The following is a 21,474-nucleotide window of genomic DNA, read 5'->3' on the forward strand; positions in this document are numbered from 1 at the left end:
CCACGGTGGAAATTCACATTGTCCCATACAATGACCCATTAGTTTTAATGTATTATGCTGGCTAGACAAAAAAGTACAGTAACCATTGTCAATGAAGGACTGGGCTAAGACTGAAATGTGGACTGAGGGATATTTCAATGGTCCTCTGCCATAGTGACAAAACATCTAAACATTTTGACTTGCAGTGCTTACACAATGCCAAAGGGACGAAGCATTTTGGGGGCACTGACTGTTTAAATGAGAAGGAAATTTAGTTTTGACACATGAGTGAACTGTTTTGGGAGAGGTATGAGCTTTTGCAGGTGAACCATGGTGTTGTGCCGAACCATCCACATTATTTTGACAAAAGCACCAAGTGTGTTGAGAATGTCCGGTCTGTTTCAAGAAATGAGCCAAAGCAATTGAGAGGGATCTTTGCCATTTCTGTGGCACTGACTATTTATTTGGTAAAGGAATTTAGTTTTTAAACATGAGTGAACAGTTTTGGGAGAGATATGAGCTTTTGCAAGTGAGCTATAGTGTTGTACTGAACTGTAAGACTGTTTTGCCAAATGATCTTAGAGTTTTGAGAATATAATTTCTGTTTCAAAAAATGAGCCAAACCAATGGAGAAAAACTGTAATAAAGAACTTCATAGCCATGACTGAAGTAGAACAAATAATTTAATATTAGGAGAGGGACCGCAGCACTGGCTGCGAGATATGTGTGGACGTGCCACAGCCTGAGAGACAGCAGGTGAATGTGTGTAATGTATGTGTGTGTGTGTGTATGTGTGTGTGTGTGTGTGTGTGTGTGTCTGACCTCAGTGTGTTTCCCTACCGTCCACCACAGTGACCCTCAGTATGCGTGTGTATATAAGTTAAAACACTGTGGTATCAAATGTTCAGTCATGTTCTAATTTGTTACACTGTTAATTTAAGTTTAAGTTATGTTATAATATTTAATAGCATTATAATATTTGATAAAATTTTCTTTTATTAACAGATGTTTTTTTATTGTTTTATGTATATATGCTTTGGCAATATTGTATTATTTACAGTCATGCCAATAAAGCAATTTTGAATTGAATTAATAGACAGATAGATAGATAGACAAGTAGACAGATAGACAGGCAGACAGACAGACAGACAGACAGACAGACAGACAGACAGACAGACAGACAGATAGATAGATAGATAGATAGATAGATAGATAGATAGATAGACAGACAGACAGACAGAGAGATAGATAGATAGATAGACAGACAGACAGACAGACAGACAGATAGATAGATAGATAGATAGATAGATAGATAGACAAGTAGACGGATAGACATTAGATAGACAAGTAGACAGATAGACAAGTAGACAGACAGACAGACAGACAGACAGACAGATAGATAGATAGATAGATAGATAGATAGACAAGTAGACAGATAGACAGTAGATAGACAAGTAGACAGACAGACAGACAGACAGATAGATAGATAGATAGATAGATAGATAGATAGATATAGACAAGTAGACAGACAGACAGACAGACAGACAGATAGATAGATAGATAGATAGATATAGACAAGTAGACAGACAGACAGACAGACAGACAGATAGATAGATAGATAGATAGATAGATAGATAGATAGATAGATAGATAGACTCACAGCGTTCCAGTCCGCAGTAGTCCCAGGGAATGGAGGAGTTGGATGTGTAGCACCATGGCCCGTGCTTATCTCGGTCTGGATTCCTGCACAAGTTCAACTCTAAGCCCGCGCTGGCCTTCGCTGACCGCGTGTCTCTCCTTCACACACATAAAAACAAAGAACAGGAAATCAGCTACTCAGTTCAGAGAAACAGGCCAACACAAGAGGGATGGAAATGTTGACTCGTATTTCGCTGTTTGACAAGATGTTCAAAGAAGGAATCATATTCTTATCCTCCCTCCAGTGACCATAAAAGTATGAAAGTATGAACTCAGAACAGTCACTGTGTCTCTGCGCATTACACCACCTGTCCTCACGGCTACACGCAATCCAGCCCGAAACTGCATGCCAAGCGTCTTCTACGGAGTTGACTTACAAAGAAAATAAATCCTAGAGCGAGACAGACAGCCCTCCGATCGCAGGGGCCGAAAACCCAAAATGAAAAATGTGTAGGAAACAGAGAGTGATAAAGTGGAGAGGTAATTTTTCGTCCCTGGTGACCGCTGAACAAGCCAATGTTGAGTTTTCTCAGAGACAACCTTTCGACCCCATGTGAGGCAGACTCACTGGCTGGACGCCATTTGAAGAAGCTGATTGGCTTTGATCTGCCCGTGTTTTGAGAGCGGGGGACAGCACTTCCTGGGGTCAGAGGTCACTCCTGCAACATGTCCATCTGTCTGTGCCATTTTGGCTTTTAAAATTCCTGTAAATTAAGTGATGTTAACAGCTTAGCCTGAGCTGAGGGACTACAGGACGCTGAGCGAGTTGCTTTATGGGGCATTTGTCTCCCGAAGAACAGTGTGTGGTATTTTCTGTCCTCGGTGTATCAGTGATGAATATGAGCAGCCTGGCTCTCCCTCTTCTGTTTGTTATCACTGCCTCAGTCCTCTTTCAATGTTGTAATACTGCCTGATAACCGCCTTTCAAAACAAACTCAACATCAGCGCTAATATATGATTTCTGCGAGGAAAACTGGTTCCAAGAGTCAACAGGAACCCATGAGAGAGCAAAAGTGCACAAAAAGCTCTAAATATTTCAAAACCCAGTGAGATGCCTCACTGACTACATGGAGAGCTGCCTTCTAAGACAGCATCCTAACTAGAATGAAACCTCATAAGTGACTGATTTAGATTGTTCTACATAGTCAAGAGTCTGAATAGTGCTCACGGCAAGCTGTCGTAAAAGAACCAGTGGCGACGAAAGCTGAATGTGTTGTCGCGTTGCGTCGGCTAAGTCTCGGCCAGTCTAATCTCTAATTGTCCATTTGTCATCCCATACAATCCACCATCAAAATGATAAGTTTAATTATTCCAGCTGCTGTGAGAAAAGGCTATAAATGATCTGTCACCTGCAGCATCCTCACATGTGATAGCCTACTAGCTGGGACTTCTTCTTTATGTAAACAGACGTGACGTAATGACATAATGACGAACAGCGGCATGTTCAAATTTGCCGCAGAAACCTACCAGTACCACTCGAATTAGAAAACATTTCTACAAGCTTATCAGGCTAAGGTAAGGAGATAGTTTTGAACACTGGTTGGTTATGTACTTGCTCAAAAATTGATTTTGGATTATTTTTAACCAAAAAAAGTTACGGATGGCAGCTTTAAAGGTGCCATCGAACGTTTTTTTTACAAGATGTAATATAAGTCTAAGGTGTCCCCTGAATGTGTCTGTGAAGTTTCAGCTCAAAATACCCCATAGATTTTTTTACAGCCTATTTTGGGGCATCATTAACTATGCACCGATTCATGCTGCGGCCCCTTTAAATCTCGTGCTCTCCGCCCACGGAGCTCGCGCTTGCCTTAAACAGTGCCTAAACAAAGTTTACACAGCTAATATAACCCTCAAATGGATCTTTACAAAGTGTTCGTGTTCGGATCATGTGAGTATTGTATACTGTTATATTGTTTACATTTGATTCTGAATGAATTTGAGGCTGTGCTCCGTGGCTAACGGCTAATGCTACACTGTTGGAGATATTTATAAAGAATGAAGTTGTGTTTATGAATTATACAGACTGCAAGTGTTTAAAAATGAAACTAGTGACGGCTCTTGTCTCCGTGAATACAGTAAGAAACGATGGTAACTTTGACCACATTTAACAGTACATTAGCAACATGCTAACAAAACATTTAGAAAGACAATTTACAAATATGATTAAAAATATCATGATATCATGGATCATGTCAGTTATTATTGCTCCATCTGCCATTTTTCGCTGTTGTTCTTGCTTGCTTACCTAGTCTGATGATTCAGCTGTGCACATCCAGACTTTAATACTGGCTGCCCTTATCTAATGTCTTGAACATGGGCTGGCATATGCAAATATAGACTGTTACGTAACAGTCGGTGTTATGTTGAGATTCGCCTGTTCTTCGGAGGTCTTTTAAACAAATGAGATTTATATAAGAAGGAGGAAACAATGGAGTTTGAGACTCACTGTATGTCATTTCCATGTACTGAACTCTTGTTATTTAACTATGCCAAGATAAATTCAATTTTTCATTCGAGGGCACCTTTAATACTGAGCACTGTATTAAATGTAAGCCATTTGGATCTTTTCATAAATTTGCGCCACTTATTCATGCAGAAAATGTCTTTGTGCAGTTTAACATTTACAGACACTAGCCCATATTGAAATTTACTTTTGATTTATTCATCCAAAATTCAGTGTCATTCCGAGTCATACAGTCAATTCCATATTTATGACTGGATTCCACAATTCCGGTAGTGTTTTCTGTGTTTAAACCAGCCCCCAACCAAGCCATTGGTTGATCACTCAGATCCAGCAATGTTGAAAATATCTGAAAGCTGGTGTATTGTGCTTTTTTTTAAACAGTATCAATGTAAGTATTTATTTAAAAAGGAGTACCTACTCAGAGAGTATGCAATGTTGGACACAGCCAGTGATTTACTTGTTGTCTCTGAACATTACCATGGAATAAAATGCATTTTAACAAAATGGCACAGCAGCTTTAAATGGTTTCAGTGATTTCATGGAAACATGTACCTGAATGTGTGGTCGGACCACAGCCCACAAGGAATACCAGATCTTGTTTTCGATAAATTGCCACGATAACTCTCCCCGTTGTCTTCATAACATTCTAGGACACAGATAAACAGACATAAAGATAACATAAACAGTGTTAACATGCATAAACACATGCATGTACAGTACCTTCAGTAAAATCCATGCTTATTCAAAGCTCCATGTTTAGATTATTTATGGATTTGCTGATTGTATCCATGCTGTCATGAAATAACCATGTTTGAAATAGCATTTTACTAGTGGGGGAGGGCCGATTTCACGTCAGGGACCACTTTACAATTGGTGGTTGGCAAACATGTAGGGGAAAAAAGCTTTTGTCTGTGCCAAGATCTGACTGAAGTTTGAGTGAATCCAGAGAGGCACTGCCCTGTCTCTCTGACCTGAAACCTCAAAGGGACTCTTCTGGTGAAAAATGTGTCTTTTGAAACACAAAGCTGGAACACACATGAAAAAAAAAGAGATTATTCTAACAGGATTTTGAAACGGACTACACGATTTGCGCAGGAGAATCTTTTTCTTTTAGGAGCGCTTGTGTGACACAGACGAAGGGGAATGCGAGGGTACCCAGAACAAAACCGCACTTGAGCTGGGTGCCAGATCTTTACAGGCAGTCTCTAAACGTCCGTGATGGCGCCTCTGCGCAAAACATCTTTGTCTTTCATCATTAAAATTCTTGTAAATTATGATGAGCTAAGACTTTTGGAACAACACAATTCATTATGTGGCTAATATAGTTCACAATGCTTAGCCATGCAGTGCAGTACATGTGTGAGAGTGTGTGTAAGCGTGTGTGTGTGGGCTTACCTGTACTGTCAGAGCTCTCTGACTCACATCTGGGGATGTTGGTACAGAAAGCTTTGCGTACTTTTGGGTCTGTGGTGAAACACCAGGGAATTTCAGAGCCATCAGGGTTCCTGCAATAGTTCTCCCTGAGATCCCTGAGTGGGACACGTACAAACAATTCTTTAAAATCATTTTTGCATGTATGCATTTTTTGCATTTTCTTTTTCAGAATGATTTAGGATCAGATGTAAACAAACCCCTAATCCTGGGATCATCCCATAACTGTTTGACTTTTGTCAGTAAGCTACCACCAAATGCTTACAAGTTATATTTTCTTCAAAAAGTGTAATGTAGTTCTGATAATACAAAAAAGCAAAACAAAAAACAGTAGTGTAGAATGACTCACTTGCATTTATAGTTGTGCGGTGTGTATGAATGGTTGTGAGGAAATAGGGCGTCCCAGCGTTGACAGGTCACACCTGCAGGGGTCACACTGACTGTACCTCTGTAGCCCTCTCCCTGACCCCGAAAGCAAGAGGTGGTCACCTCCACTTCCACATCATTATCTGAGTCTGACACAGAGAAAGGGAGAGAGAATGTCAGGAATTCCAAACATCAGCATTTGAAAAATGTTTCCACTGGAAAGATGCCATGGATGAAATACAGGAGTAACAACGAGATTTACAACAAGCCAGTGCACCTGTACACAATCCCTGGGCTAAACTAAATATCACACACATGCAACTATCTGCGATAGGAAAGTCAAACAATATTCAGACAATATTCCGATTCAAAACAAAACCAGAAACACAGCTAAAACCCCAAAGCATGCATGTTTTATAGAAAGAAAGATGAAGATGAAGAAATGTGAACAGACCACACACACTGATGTTACAGTACTCCCATGGTGTGTTTTTGTCCATTGTGTAACACCATGGACGCACGTCATTATTGGGATTGCGGCAGTAGTTGTCATCCAGGCCTTTACCTACATGCCTATAAATACAGATACAGAAGGCGTAAATCACACAGTTGTGTGTATATGTGTGTGTGTGTGAGAGAGAGTACATGTGAATGTGTACCTGTGAGGCTGGTAGGAGTGTTTATGAGGTTTCTGTGAGTCCCATCTCTGGCACTCTTTCCCACTTTCTGTGTGATCCATGGGCCCCCTGTATGTTTCCCCATTACACCTCATACACTCCACTACAAACACACAGAAACACACAGGTATTACAAACACCAAATGCACACATAACAATAGTGCACTATACTGTAGACTGTGCAACAGACACAAACACATTCACATACTGTACTCTTAGCACGTCCTGATTCCTGGGTCAACATATTTTGTTGATCCTGGAACAACTTTCTGGTCCAAAAATTTAGTCCTAACCATATCCCTACCCCTAAACCTAAACCTACCCATAAGTTATCCCTAAAATGTAAGTCTAAACTTGACAAAAACTGTAAACTTGTCCCTAAAATCTGATTGGTTGATTGGAATGTTGTTCCAGGATCAACAAAAATGTTGAAACAGGTACATGCTGCACTTGATGAAAACAGATTCTGCATACTCTCATATCAAAATCGACACAAAAGCACATATTATAGTAGATAAGAGGTCATCTCTAACCTTCTGAACACTGGGGCAGCCCACATTCCTGGTGTCGAGTCTCAGTGAGTTCAGTGAAGCACCAGGGTCCGCTTGGATCATTGTCTGGGTTTCGGCAGAAGTTCTGACGCAGGTCAAACTTTTTGTGTCTGGCAGGCTTGAAACTGATAAATAAATATATAGAAAAAAGGAGAGGGTTAAAATTTCAGTTAATGTGATCAACTAGGTCAAATTGAGAATGAAAATGAGTTTAGCTCCAACCCTAATTAAACACTCCTGAACCAGATAATCAAGCGCTGCGTCCGAAATCGCATACTGAATAGTAGGTACAACATTTGGTTAGAAACTTACTTCGAGACTGTTAAAAAAGTATGTTCTTTATAGTATGAATGTGTGTAGTATGAAGGAAATTCGGGCGTACTATATCTGCCACGTTCATTGTCATGTGACCCACAGATGCGTCGCTTCACCGGCATTTACAATTCCTCTCCCGTGGCCATGGTAGAGTAAAGTGTTCATCGAATGGGCACTTCAGAATCTCAGCGGAAGTAGTGGGACATCCAGATACTTTTTGCCTACTTTTTTTCCAAATACTATGTATTCTAACATACTACTCTGTCGGCATACTTTTTCCGCATACTATATAGTATGGAAGTATTTGATTTCCGACACAGAAAAGGTCTTTAGGATTACTATAAACATCCAGGAAGGTGTGTTGGAGCAGAAAGTTGCAGAATGTTGGCCATCCAAGAGCAGGATTGGATACCCCTGGTCTTTTGGAACACTCATTGAGTAAATCAGCCTAAAAAGTCTGCTTAGACAGAGTTTGTGCTAGTTTGGTGCCGGTTCACCTTGAGAACTGGCATAGCCATGTTGTTCATGAGCCAAACTTAGCAGGAGAAACCGCATTTTCATTCCTATGGTGCTGCTTGACCATGGAAGTCTCCCTGATTGAGCTAGTTAAGAAGCCTGTTGTTCTTTCAGCAGAGAGGTCCACATCAGGATAGTCTACACTCTCAAAACAGGTTGATCAAGATGGTCAAACACAGGGGTGCCCTATCCTGCTCCTGCATGGTTGTCTTCTAGCTCCAACCTTAATTAAATACACCTAAAGCAGTTGATCAAGGTCTTGAGATTACTAGAAGATTCAGAACAGGCAGGTTGGAGCAAAACACTGCAGGAAAGTGGCCCTCCAGGAGTAGGATTGGACACCCCTGCTCTACCAGGTCCCACAATTCTATATAGGATAAACAGTATGGAAGATGGATGGATGGTCCTCCACTTGTTTCCTCAAATCCAGCCCTGGAGGGCCACTGCCCTAAAGAGCTTAGCTCAAACCCTGATCAAAGTCACCTACCTGTAATTGTCAAGTAACTCTGAAGACCTTGATTAGCTTGCTAAGGTGTCTTTGATTAGGGTTGAAGCAAAACTCTCGAGGCAGTGTCCCTTCAAGGCCAGATTTGAGGAACCCTGATCTACCAGATTGACCTGAATATCACCTAAGCTGGCATAGACCAGCTAACAACCATAAATGACCGGCTTCAATCATGTAAAACCAGCTAACTGTATCCCAACATATGCTATCTGAATCTAAGTGAACCTAAACTTTGAATTGATCTCTTAAAACCAAATCCAGTACTAGACCTTAAGGTCTGTTGCCTCTAAAACATCAAAATAAGTTAAAATGACACCAGATCAGGACACCATCTAAACAAAAGCCATGCAGCACAGATGAATTGCTTAAACAACTGGGTTGCAAAAGGCGTGTGGTGCTGGAATGGACTGTGTTCCTGCATCTGGATCTTGTGGCTGGTTCCACATGAGGCCTGAGATCTCTACAGCTAATGATGTTGTGCTAACAGATGTTAGCCAGCTATTCTTCTCTAGCTGCCAACAAATGCTCTTGCACTCTGAATGCAATCCAAACAGAAATTTTAAACTTTCTTTAATCACACTCACAACACCAGGAGGTCATTTGAGTCGGAAATGGGTAATTTATTGGAAACTATCCATTTGTGTACATACAAAAGGTTACGTCTCAATAAAGTGACATTTCATGGGAGCATGTCAGCGTTGGCTGGCCACCAGCTCTGGTACGAGCACCGACACCTTCTCGGTAGAAAAGGGGCTTGTATTTTTTGTCTTCTCAGAGTAGATTTACTTGGTTCTCATCACACTCTTTCTGATCATTTTCTACTGTCTCCCCGTTTGGCTTGGCCAAATGGATGGGACAGGTGGACACATTGTGCTGGTGGATAGATTGAGAAGCTTAAGTCTGAGAGGAAAAAGATCTTATCACATGGAAAAAGGTTCGAAGGGAATCGAAGTCGGAAAGTACTGTTATCCACAGGGAGGAGGATTAGCATCTGTGCACTAGTCTCAAATGCTGCTCGTATTTTAATGTGTCTGCGGCTTTGTGAGCTCAGCTGGAGGGCAGACAGAACATGACTTCAGTCCATAAATCCTCCTTTTCTCATTCTTTCTCTATCTTTCTTTCATTCTCTCACCTCTAAAATCTTTATACAGCTTGTAAGCAGCGTAGCTCGTAGAGCTAATAACATCTTGGCTAACAAGGACCTGGCGACAATTGACCACATTAACCAGATTGGCTTGTGTTTGCACAGTCGAGGCATCACTCCATATAGTCTCACTTTACTTCTGTTGTGAGAGAAACGACGGGCCTGAAAACAATCTCATCTGCAGTCTAGACTAATCAGTGATCGTTGGCAGACAGCACGCTGAAGGCAATTAACAGCTAACGGCTAAGTTTGCGCTAGGAACAGTGAGGACTATTGTGAAAACTGCTAGCTGACAGAGACCATATGAAAGCTGCAAATGATAAGCTTATTGAGAGAATGAGTTACAGAGGAATGAGCGGTTTAAGAGACAGAGGCAAAACTTCACTATAAATAGCGTTGTTTATTAGCCGTAGCTATTTAATCAGAGTGTTAAAAAGGTAGATGATATTTACACAAAGTGTAACAGAACTTAAATGCTATTTACACTGAGTGTAAATAGTCCTAGATAATGTTTGCACACAGTGTAAAACACAATAATTAGCTTCTTGTTTATAAGTGCAAATAGTGATAGATGTTATTCACACAGTGTAAATAGAAGGGATATGCTATTTATACTAAGGTAAACTGTTTGCGTTTTATTTGACTGCACCGGATCCATTGTTGTAAAACAATTCACTAAGGAGCCTAGAGGCGTCACAATATTGCATGTCGGTGTCTTGCAAGATCCTGTTCCTCCCCAAAGCATTTCTATTGGCTGAGACAGCTATTTAGGGGTACAGTATTCAGTGCTTGACTAATAATTTAAATAATAAAAAAGCTTTCTGGTTTATTTATTTGAAATTATGAAAATATATTACATTTTAAATTAAGTTAAATATAACATATGACATTATGTTAGCTAACCTAAAAATGATCAAATTAAACATGTTCCTTTCTTCGTGTTTTTTTACCACACGGCTTCGAGGAGTTAATAAAGGCGTGATGCGTTTGTGTAAGAAAAATATACATATTTAACAAGATATAAAGTAAAATATATAGCTTCCACCAGACCACCTTCTGTATTCAACTTGCGAAGAAAGTGTAACGCCTCAGTTCAAAACGCTTACGCTACATCCTACACCCTACGCCTTCTGTATTCAACTTATGAAAACAGTGTAACTGGTGCGACGTTTTTGTAAGTTTTCATAAGTTTAATACGGAAGGAGGTCTGGCAGAAGCTAGATATTTAATAACTAGTTAAATAGGGATATTTTTTCTTACACAAATGCACCGCTTCGCTTCAGAAGGCCTTTATTAACCCCCCCGGAGCCGTGTAGATTACGTTTATGATGGATGGATGGATGTGATGTAGGCAATTTCTTCAGCTTCATACTCATAACTCCGATTGTGTTCATCAGAAAGAAAAAAGTCATATACACATAGGATGTCTTGAGGGTGAGTAAAGTCTGGGGTAATTTTCATTTGAAAGTGAACTAATCCTTTAAGAAAAGCTTTTTTGATTAGCTAGAACCAGATATCCCAAATAATGTTTTTAAGATGCCGTGTCAAATAGTTCAACTTTCATTATCAACACCCCTGCAGTGTTTAAGTGTTTAAGTGTTAATAGAATTAAATGCACTAAACCATTAAAAAACTGTTAAAAAGACGTGTTAATCTTAATGTGTTACATTTATTTAACATAAAAATGGCATTCACTTATAATTTAAATTAGGTCTATTTGAACAGAAAATAATGACAATGAATTAATCCACCAGTGCACATTAAAGTGGCACATCCCAGAAAGTCAAAGAGAGAGAAAGCAAAAAAAATAAAAAGTGACTTTTTACTTGTGCTCATGCGGGATGGACATATTCCAGGATTGACACGTAATTCCAGTCTTTGTGAATGACTTCCTCCCCTTGTAGTTGACACCTGACCCAATGATGCACTCCCTCACATAGTCTGTGGAAAACATACGGCACACAGATATTCATATAATCTGATACAATGAACGTTGTTTACAGATTACACATTTTACTGACATCCTGATGTGATTTAAGTCTCCAAACAAGAGTTTTACTGACGATTATGGCATAAATCAAAATGTTAAACTCCAGCTTTTGCTGAAAGCATAAACATACGGCATCTTGTTACAGTCAACACTTATCAGTCATGCTTTCTTATACTCTGTTTGCTGCCAAATCTCTTAAGCATGTGTTGTTTACAATGACAGAGGTGATTTTATACATAGGAAGGAGTGATTTTACACTTAGAGCCAGGAATCTAAACAAACATGGCTGGCATTTGCATGGTTTTACAACAAAATATTTCCAGGAAACTTCAGAAGACATAAAAGTAAAAAGTCAAGTGTGAGTGCACTTCTTCGAAAGGGCATTCAAAATATTTACCTTTCTTCTCGAAAAGGTCACAATTGAGTTTTCGCTCTCTCTTTGCGCCTTCGGAGAAACGGTCGAAGGGAAGCAAGTGACATTTCCTGTTTATCTGGTCAAAGTAGAATGCCCTGTAAGGAAGCAAGGAGCGAAAACCAAGAAAACAGAAGACAATTGTTGAATCAGTAGTTCACCCAAAAATTAAAATTCGGTCCCACCTTCATGACGTTCCAAATCTGAAAAAGAAGATATTCTGAAGAATGTCCAAAACAACTGTTTCCCATTGTCAAAAAACACTGAGACGTTCTTCAAAATATCTTCTTTTGTGTTATTAAGAAAAACAAAACAACATGAGTAAATGATGACAGAAATTTCATATTTGGTTGAACAATCCCTTTAAACTCGTGCGTGTGTCACCTGCAGGACTTCTTGCTCTTGCTGCATTTGCGTGCACAGTCATCCAGCGAGAGGTTTCTAATTCGAGGAGATTCTGGACAGTCTGTACAAAGCAGCCGGCTGTTTTCACTTTTCTGATACCTCTGCAATGTCTGTTTCCTGCACGCTGAACAAAAGAGACAAGGAGATTAAACACAAACACATATGCAGATACTTAAAACACACACACACACATACATGAACACTCGTAATATCACACATGTGAGAATTGTCACACACATTATCGGAAGGGTCATTCTCAGGAAACAGTCCCATTTGTATGAAATTTGTGTCTCTGTGACTTAAAACTGATATAATTTGACAGATTTTATACTCTTTAGTGTGTAACGAAAAGAGCTTTTTAAATATATTTTTTTAATGTTTGTTTTGACATGTGATGCTTAAAATTTTATATAAATATTTTACAATATACACAAAGTTTGGTAAGATTTTTTAATCTTTTTAAAGTCACCAAGGCAATATTCATTAGATAAAACAGTAATATTATAATAGTTAAAATAACTGTTTTCTATTTAAATATGCTTTAAAATGTAATTCATTCCTGTGATGGAAAAGCTGAATTTTCAGCAGCCATAACTCCAGTCTTAAATGTCACATGACCCTTCAGAAATCAGTCTAATATGCTGATTTACTGTTGATGTTTTTCAAAATTCTTTGGTGCCTAAAGGTCTTTAATGAACAAAAGCAAGCAGAGTAAACAAAGCTAGACTCATCAGCATTCACATTCTTTCACATTACTAAACTCCGTTTTCCGTTTGCTATTTTATGACTGTCTCTTCTGCAGAAATGAATGAGAGGCCAGTGAAAGGGGCCCAGACTCTCACTTACACATACGTGTGTCATGATTCACCGCACTGTGGTGGTCCGAGGATATTTCCGAAGTCAGCTTACATACATGTGCAAAGCTCACATGGTAACTCCCACAATAAAACATATACATAATCTTTCTGTTGTTTTCAGGTCCATCATCTACCTTACACTCTTAAGTGTAAGCCAAAACTCTCTTATCTGTCTCGTATTCTCTCATAAAAAGTCTTCTGAATCATATGATAGCAAGGAGAACCTTGAGCAAGGAACACAATGAAATAGGACATTATTCACTGATAATTTTCCCCTCCAGTAAGCTGTTACCATGAAATCAAAATTGACTTTTTTTTAATGAAATACTGCAGTATTTATTATACTTGATTTGATTTAAAGGATTAGTCCACTTTCAAATGCAATTTTCCTGATAATTTACTCACCCCCATGTCATCCAAGATGTCCAATGATCACCTTCCAAGTGCTTCCGCCAAAACCGCACTTTCGTATTCTTCAAAAAGCTTACGCTGTATGTCCTATGCCTTCCCTATTCTACTTCATCTACTGAAAAAACGGAACTGGCGCTGCGTTCGTTCCGTAAGTAGAATAGGGAAGGCGTAGGACATACAGCGTAAGCTTTTTGAAGAATACGAAAGTGCAGTTTTGGCAGACGCACTTGGAAGGCGATCATTTGTTTATACAAAGCAGTGGTCACCAACCTTTTTAAAGCCCAAGATCCCTGACCTTGACCTTTTTGAAAGACAAGATCTACTTGATAGAAAAAGACAGCCCAGATTGTATTTAGTATTTTTTTTCGTGGTCAATGTAGATTCTGATTTATTTATTTATTTTTACAAGCAAATTGGCCGATTCTGATACTGGTTGCAGATATTTATTATTAATATTATTATAATAAACAAAAATACATAGCCATTTCAAATTAGAGGGAACCACTGCTTTTTAATCACAATCCAAACAAAGATGCTACGCACGTTACATGAGCAGTTGTTTTTTATTTGAATTAGATTTAATTTCAAGATTTAAAGCAAAAACAGAACGGTCTGACTTTATCTTTGTGAAATTATAAATGCTACACACAAAAAAAGCATGAAACAAAAACAGCAAGCTGAATGAGACGCAGATTCACTCTCTGACAGCAGGTGGCGCTTATGGAGCAGCAGTGATACAGCGTTTCCTTGGTTACCGCTGTAAACAAAGCTGAACTGCGCTAATAATTAGCTACATTATTCGGAGGTAAGAGGAAAATAAAATGCCATTGCCATCGATATCTTCTTTTGAATTCATAATCCCTCATCCTCAATTCAATATTTATATTTTCTTCCTATATTTCGAGCATCGTGAACAGTGAGCTGCTGTGCCTGCTACAGAATATTCTCCTCTTCGCGTCCGTCTTCAGCGTCTCTGGCCTCTTGTTAACGGCCGTTTACAGACTCAGACATAATGTGGGCTATTTACCTTTATCTGTCTGTCCCAGTAGCTCCAGAAAATAACATAAAAATAAGTACAAAAATACAGTACAAAGACTGCAGAAATGTAATGTATTTTTGTACTCATTTCTGTTATTTTCGCGAGCTACTGGAACAGTGATAAAGATCGACCAGTCGATCGCGATCGACGGGTTGGCGCCCACTGATATAAAGCATATACATTTACATTTTTTCAAAAATGACCGATCGTTTCGCTAGATAAGACCCTTATTCCTATCGTTTAAAGCCCTTTGAAGCTGCACTGAAACTGTCATTTTGACCTTCAACCGTTTGGAGGCCATTGAAGTCCACTATAAGGAGAAAAATCCTGGAATGTTTTCATCAAAAACCTTCATTTCTTTTCAACTGAAGAAAGAAAGACATGAACATCTTGGATGACATGGGAGTGAGTAAATTATCAGGAAAATTTTATTTGAAAGTGAACTAATCCTTTAAATTCAAGTACCCTCATAGTCTCAAGTTCAGCAAGTTCCCCTCACTCTTGCAGTGACAGCTCTTCTCTTTTCTGATGACATGTATACTAGCATGAGGGCGGGACAACCTGTCACTCACATGACATTACAGCAATAGCAAACCACAATGATCCAATCAGTTCCCCATAGACAAAATCAATTCCCGTTCAACATTTTTTCTTATATACGTCACAATAATGAAGAAATAAACAACTTCTGTTCCATGCTGAATTTAACTTGAGAACAACAGCAACCAGATCAGTGAGTAAGAGAGTTTGCGCGCTTGATGTGTACTTTTTTACAATTCTGCGGACTTGCGATCGTCATCTCGTGCGCATGCTTGTGATGTCAACAAAAGTGTCACATTTTTATGTTTCATAAGTGTGCTCACAAGTAAACCATAAGGGCTGAATCTCAAAACTCGACTGAATCATTCTTTTGAGTCAGTTCAATAGCTCACAAATTGGAATAAATGATTTTTTTTAAGAATAATTGTTAAAGACTCACTGAATCACAAAAGTTACCAGAGAAAATTCAGTTTGTTCTTCACACAAATCTATTGAATGACTTGTGAAAAAGCATATAAGTAATATGGCCTAATTTCATGACAGTTTTATGGCACTTTGTCCTTTTCAAGGCTTGACAGTCATGCTCACTTCATTTTGGTTGAACTATCCTGTTTAAAGTCTGATAACTGAACTGTACATACTCTCCCATAGGCTGTTATCTCACTCAGCGTGGGCATGAACTTGGATCTGCTCTGTGCAGTAGTTCTGGGCCCGGTGCCCTGATTATCAAGTGATTCAGTAAACTGTTGAAAATCAGGGGTGTAAGGTAACACTCCTCAGTTTGATTCAGACACGCGTAGCGCTGCGCAGTCCCGCGTCTCTTGCCGAACTTCTGTGGCTGAAGCGGTTTTGGTGAGAACACATTATTAATGTTTGGGCCGCATCTGAACACATCTGGATTTCATCAAGCTGCTCTTCAAACATTGATCTTTTCCTTCAGCGCCCCAATTAGACTCCTTTAAATTCCTCTTTCTGGTCTGTCGGGGGCATCTTTATCTCCCAGCCTGCTTATTAGATTTGGCTAAATCTCTTCCTTAAATAACAACGGGATGATGTTTATGGTAGCAATGAGAACGGGCATCAGTGAAACATCAGCATTAATGGTTTCAGTCTGACTCACTAATGTCCTTTCCTTTCCTAGAGCTTCAGTGAAAGTTTGAAGAACCTCTCGTTCTGTGTTTACGCAGCACATCTGGTCTGCTGAATATTTGCAATGGTGAAATATGGGAGAAATGGCTCTGTCCAGATGTTGCACAGCACGTCGATAACGCCCGCTTTAGAGTCCATTCACCCCATATGTGCGTTTGCCCATTGCTGGAAATGTGAACTCCGGGAAGGGTCTGTTACATTGCTGTAGCGCATCTAATGATGCATGTCACTGTTAGTGAGCATCAGTTTCTTCAGTGGAACAGGACTGAAAGTAAAATATATGTTGGCGCTTTGTACGGTTTCAGGCCATCTGAAGATGATACTGTCTTGTTAAAAGATACAATGCTGGTAACTGTGTGTGGTTTGAACCTACAACTTGCCCAGAACTGCTACCATAAGGCCACACCACCCCATATCCTCTGCACTACGTGATGCATGTAACATCTCCAGGCTTCAGTTTATGAGACTGAAACATGAGGAAGGGTCAATGGATTTGTGTGAAATCCAAACTAAATATACATTATTGTAAATGTAGACAGTTTGAAAACTGTGGCCCCCTGAACATATATTTAAACCCCCCTTGCTTGTTTATTCCCATGTAATTGCATTTTTAGTTTTCCACCCCAAAAAGCTGTCGTGGAAAGCTCTTTTATTAAATTGGATTGAAAATTGATTTAAACTCAAATGAACCCAGTGTGGAGAAAAGGCCCCTTTTTCAGCAATCCTTAACATTCCAGCAATTTACTATGGTAGCAATAAAATGTCATCTTTATAATAATATCTTGGATTTCTACTTGTTTGTATGAGTTAGAGTTTTAACTCAAGTTTCTTCATCTGTAAAGTCATTCAAAGTGGCTGAAAAGTGTACAGCTGCAGGTTATAATAACTATTATAAGATTATGGCACCACTTTGTAGCAATTAAACTACATTCGAAGATAATAAAGTTTAAATAAACCCAATTTTAGAGCATTGAGACTGAGAGTTTACAGTGTAGTTTATCATTAATATGAGATTTCCTTCTGGAATATATCTGTCATGCTGTTTAATTTATTGTCAGGACACTGATGGCTTGTAGTTTTACACTACTATCAATAACTGCAGTAGTATATGGTATTTGGTCACCATGGTAAATTTGCAAGGAAATATATGTACACACACATTTTAAACACACACACACACACAAAATAATATAAAATATCTCCAGAATCATATTCACCCTCAAAAAGCATTTAAAATCAGTTTTCGAAGACAACACCAAATAGTTAGGCATCTTTGCACTGTAATCAACACTATTTAAAACACGATCAGTTAATCAATAACGCACTTCACGTGCCCATTACACGCTGGTCACTCACCCGCATCCAGGGACAGCAAGACACACAAAAGAGTTTGATAAATCCACATTATGTCCGATTTCATGATTCAAGGTTTGATATTCCAGGATTTGGGATGGAGAATTTATAAGGTCCGAGCTGGTGCTGCTGCTGGTGTGAGTGATGAACAGGAACAGACCGCAGCGATCTTTCGCTCTCTCACTCACTCTCTCTCACGCAAGCGCCGCGGACGTCAGCGTTTATTGGGGAGTTTAATCTTAAATTTGGAAGTGGATGTGGGATTTATCAGAACATGGATGAATGCTTCATTTCCTAAAACTCTGACTGTTAACCACATTAGAGACATGCAGATTGGCTCTTGCCATGAGTGAATGCTGCTGACTAATAATAATGAATGTAGATTTACTTTTGTTTTGTGGAGCTTCTTGTAATTGGAATCTGAGGTTTTATTATGTGTGCGATGCACAATATGAAAATAATAAATATTAAAACTGTTATAAAGGCATTAAAATGTATACAAATACTGTACAAAATAAATAAAACCTGTATGAGCAAGATTGCAGTCTATTGGTTTTGGTTATGATTACAAATTGTTATTAAAGGGATAGCTCACCCCCAAATTATTATTTTTTTATTTACTCACCCTTATGTCGTTCCAAAACTGAATTACTTTCTTTGGTGGAAAACAAAAGGAGAAATTCTGAAGAATTGTCCAAGTCGATGTTTTCCATGCAATTCCAGTGAATAGGGACTGGAGCTTCAAAAAAGACACAACAGCAACATAAAAGTATCACATGGTCAGTGCATTATATATTCCAAATTGTCAGAAGTTGGCAGACTAATTTTGACTTCTTTTTTGCCTCAAATTCAGAATCAATAAATATAAGAAAAATAGCAAAACAATTGTAAAACAACAAAAAAAAATCCTCAATTTTGCAGGTGGTCAACCATCTTTAATGTTATTCAAACATCAGTGTGTTAATAAAGGCCTTGTGAAGCAAAGCGATGCGTTTGTGTAAAAAATAGCCATATTTATCAAGTTATGAAGTAAAATATCTAGCTTCCACCAGGACGCCTTCCGTATTCAGCTTACGAAAAACACGGAACTGGCGTGGCATCAGTTAAGCTTTTTTTGCAAGTTGCATAGGGAAGGCGTAGGACGTAGCATAAGCTTTATGAACTGTGAGAGTTTTACACTTGCATCAAATGCATCCACAAATGCATCACTTTTCTTCTGAAGGCCTTTATTAACCCCTGGAGCCATGTGGAGTAGGTTTATGATGGATGGAGACACTTTCTCCAGCTCATACTCATTCATTAATCCCATTCACAGAATATTTATTAATATATCTCCGATTGTGTTCATCAGAAAGAAGAAAGTCATATACACCTAGGATGGCTTGAGGGTGAGTAAAGCTTGGGCTAATTTTCATTTGAAAGTGAACTAATCTTTTAAGGGGGTTGGGGGATACAATCAATATCAATGCTAGGACTGATGATTAAATGAAACATTCTCTAAAAAGTGCATATGAGAGAGATTCAGCAGAGGCAAACAATAGAACCAATTCAAAGAAAATCCCAGGGACAAAGTGGACTTTTGAGGAATTACAGCAATTACACCATGAAACTAAGCTATCTGAGAAATTAAAGCAGTCATCTGCCAGGTCACCTCCAGGCGCACAGAGTAGTTTGATTGCAATCTGAAAGTGAAATCATAGTAGGAGGAGGATTGGGAGTAAGTAAATTTCTGACCACTTCACACCCACCCTGCTATTCCACAGCAAAGCCAATATATGCAATATAAGTCACGGCATCAATAAAGAAAGACTTCTGATGGATCTCCCCTGCTCTGGATGCTGGTCGAAGTGGCACAGCTGGAAGCAATCCCATTCCGATTGCCGAACGCGGGGCTTCATGTTTAACTAAGTGTTCTTGAGTATTTAGACGCGAACCATGTGGAGGGCACAATCGTTATTTCACAGGAAATCCACACTTTGGCCGTTAATGGGCAGTTCTAAATGCCCTCTAGAGAGCGAGAGAGAGAGAGACATAGAAAGAGGTGAAACGCAGACCTCGGATTCTTTCTCATTAAGTCGCGTGGAGCTTTTAAAGTCGACCTAACTGTTGAAATGTTTGCATTGCGGTATGTGTGGCGAGCAGGTGGGCCCAAGCGGCATGCTGGCCAGCCGGCAGCGGTGGAGTCCAGGTGTCAGCGTGTCAGTCGGAGGGAGAGGGCTGTGCCTGGCGGGGCTGTTGGGGAGAATGTGGCCAGATTAAATGCATTGACTTAAATACATCAGGCTGGGCTTTGACCACCACCCAATCCCCAAGGGCGGCCTGGCCTGGTGAAACCCATTTCAAAGCAGTCCGAATTAACTCCCCTCTTTTCCACTGCAGGTTTTACTGTGAAAATAAGTCGTTTTACAATGAGATGAAAGAGTCTTTATTGAGCAACTGATAATGATACAGTCCCATTTGTCACAACATATGTCCGTGTCAGGTATCTCACTTCAGAGTGACAGCTGTTCTGTGGGATGGGTCTGCTGAAGACAAGACCTCAGTTTCCTCATCTAAGGAAACTATCACTATATATTTTCTGAAGTATTTCAGTTATACTCATGTTTAAGAACTTGAACCCCTAAAGGTGCGGTCACACGAGCATAGGAGAAATTTCTCAGGCAAAAAAGTCAATTTTCTATTGTTAACAGCACAGCTCACATCGAAGTCACTTTCAAACCAAGCATTTTTCTGTTTGTGAATATGAACTCATTGTGATTCCTATTGACAAGACTAAATGTAGCCCATGAAATTCCCACAGAGCAACAATAAATGTGACCACACATTCAGTATTTGGCATGTTACTCACCCCACACCATTTGTGCTACAAACATGAATGATACTTCTAATCATTTGAATTTTTGAAGAGAGGTCTGCTTTTACCTGGTGGATAGAAGAACAAGGTGGAACATTGTTATTGGTGCAACATTCTCCTTCACTGTACAGTACATTAAAGTTTCAATGTAAAGGAAGTATGGCAATCACTTCTTCTGTATTGTGACATATACCAATCAGGCATAACATTATGACCTCCTTCCTAATATTGTGTTAGTAGCAGCAGATCCTTTAAGTCCTGTAAGTTGCGAGGTGGGGCCTTCATGGATCGGACTTGTTTGCCATGAGCTCCCCAGGTAAGCAACGCACACGCACCCGGCCATGATGTCAAAGAAAACATGATTCATCAGACCAGGCCTCCTTCTTCCATTGCTCCATGGTCCAGTTCTGATGCTCACGTGCCCACTGTTGGCGCTTTCGGCAGTGGACAGGGGTCAGCATGGGCACCCTGACTGGTTTGCGGCTATGCAGCCCCATACGCGACAAACTGCGATGCACTGTGTATTCTGAAACCTTTCCATCAGAACAAGTATTAAAGGGATAGTTCACCCAAGGGCATCCAAGATGTAGCTGACTTTGTTTCTTCAGTAGAACACAAATGATGATTTTTAACTCCAACTGTTGCAGTCTGTCAGTCGTATAATGCACGTCAATGGGAACAACATCTATAAGAGTAAAAAAAAAAACATGCACAGACAAATCCAAATTAAACCCTGCGGCTCGTGACGACACATTGATATCCTAAGATAAACGTGCTCTGATGCCGGAAGTGATCTCTCGCGCGTATACGTCAATGAG

At 39.5% G+C, this 21,474-nt stretch overlaps 1 protein-coding gene across 4 annotated transcripts in view; it reads right to left on the reverse strand.

Moving 5' to 3' along the window:
- hgfa (hepatocyte growth factor a) overlaps window positions 1-21,067 on the reverse strand; it is a 28,661-nt gene extending 7,594 nt beyond the window's left edge. For 2 of the 4 annotated variants that reach the window (XM_048156171.1, XM_048156170.1), the window contains exons 1-11: window positions 18,428-21,067; window positions 12,433-12,577; window positions 12,034-12,146; window positions 11,473-11,587; window positions 7,149-7,291; window positions 6,598-6,718; window positions 6,393-6,511; window positions 5,922-6,087; window positions 5,537-5,670; window positions 4,694-4,787; window positions 1,640-1,776 (exon numbers count right to left, since the gene is read on the reverse strand). In XM_048156171.1, coding sequence (XP_048012128.1) covers window positions 1,640-1,776; window positions 4,694-4,787; window positions 5,537-5,670; window positions 5,922-6,087; window positions 6,393-6,511; window positions 6,598-6,718; window positions 7,149-7,291; window positions 11,473-11,587; window positions 12,034-12,146; window positions 12,433-12,577; window positions 18,428-18,515 — 1,375 coding nt within the window. In that variant the 5' untranslated portion in view covers window positions 18,516-21,067. Of the gene's footprint in view, window positions 1-1,639; window positions 1,777-4,693; window positions 4,788-5,536; window positions 5,671-5,921; window positions 6,088-6,392; window positions 6,512-6,597; window positions 6,719-7,148; window positions 7,292-11,472; window positions 11,588-12,033; window positions 12,147-12,432; window positions 12,578-17,805; window positions 18,396-18,427 lie in introns of those variants that run through there. The other 2 variants (XM_048156173.1, XM_048156172.1) reach the window with 2 other exon arrangements.
- Window positions 21,068-21,474: the final 407 nt, after the last annotated feature.

Source organism: Megalobrama amblycephala, linkage group LG14 (genome assembly GCF_018812025.1).
Source record: "Megalobrama amblycephala isolate DHTTF-2021 linkage group LG14, ASM1881202v1, whole genome shotgun sequence".
NCBI lineage: Eukaryota > Metazoa > Chordata > Actinopteri > Cypriniformes > Xenocyprididae > Megalobrama > Megalobrama amblycephala.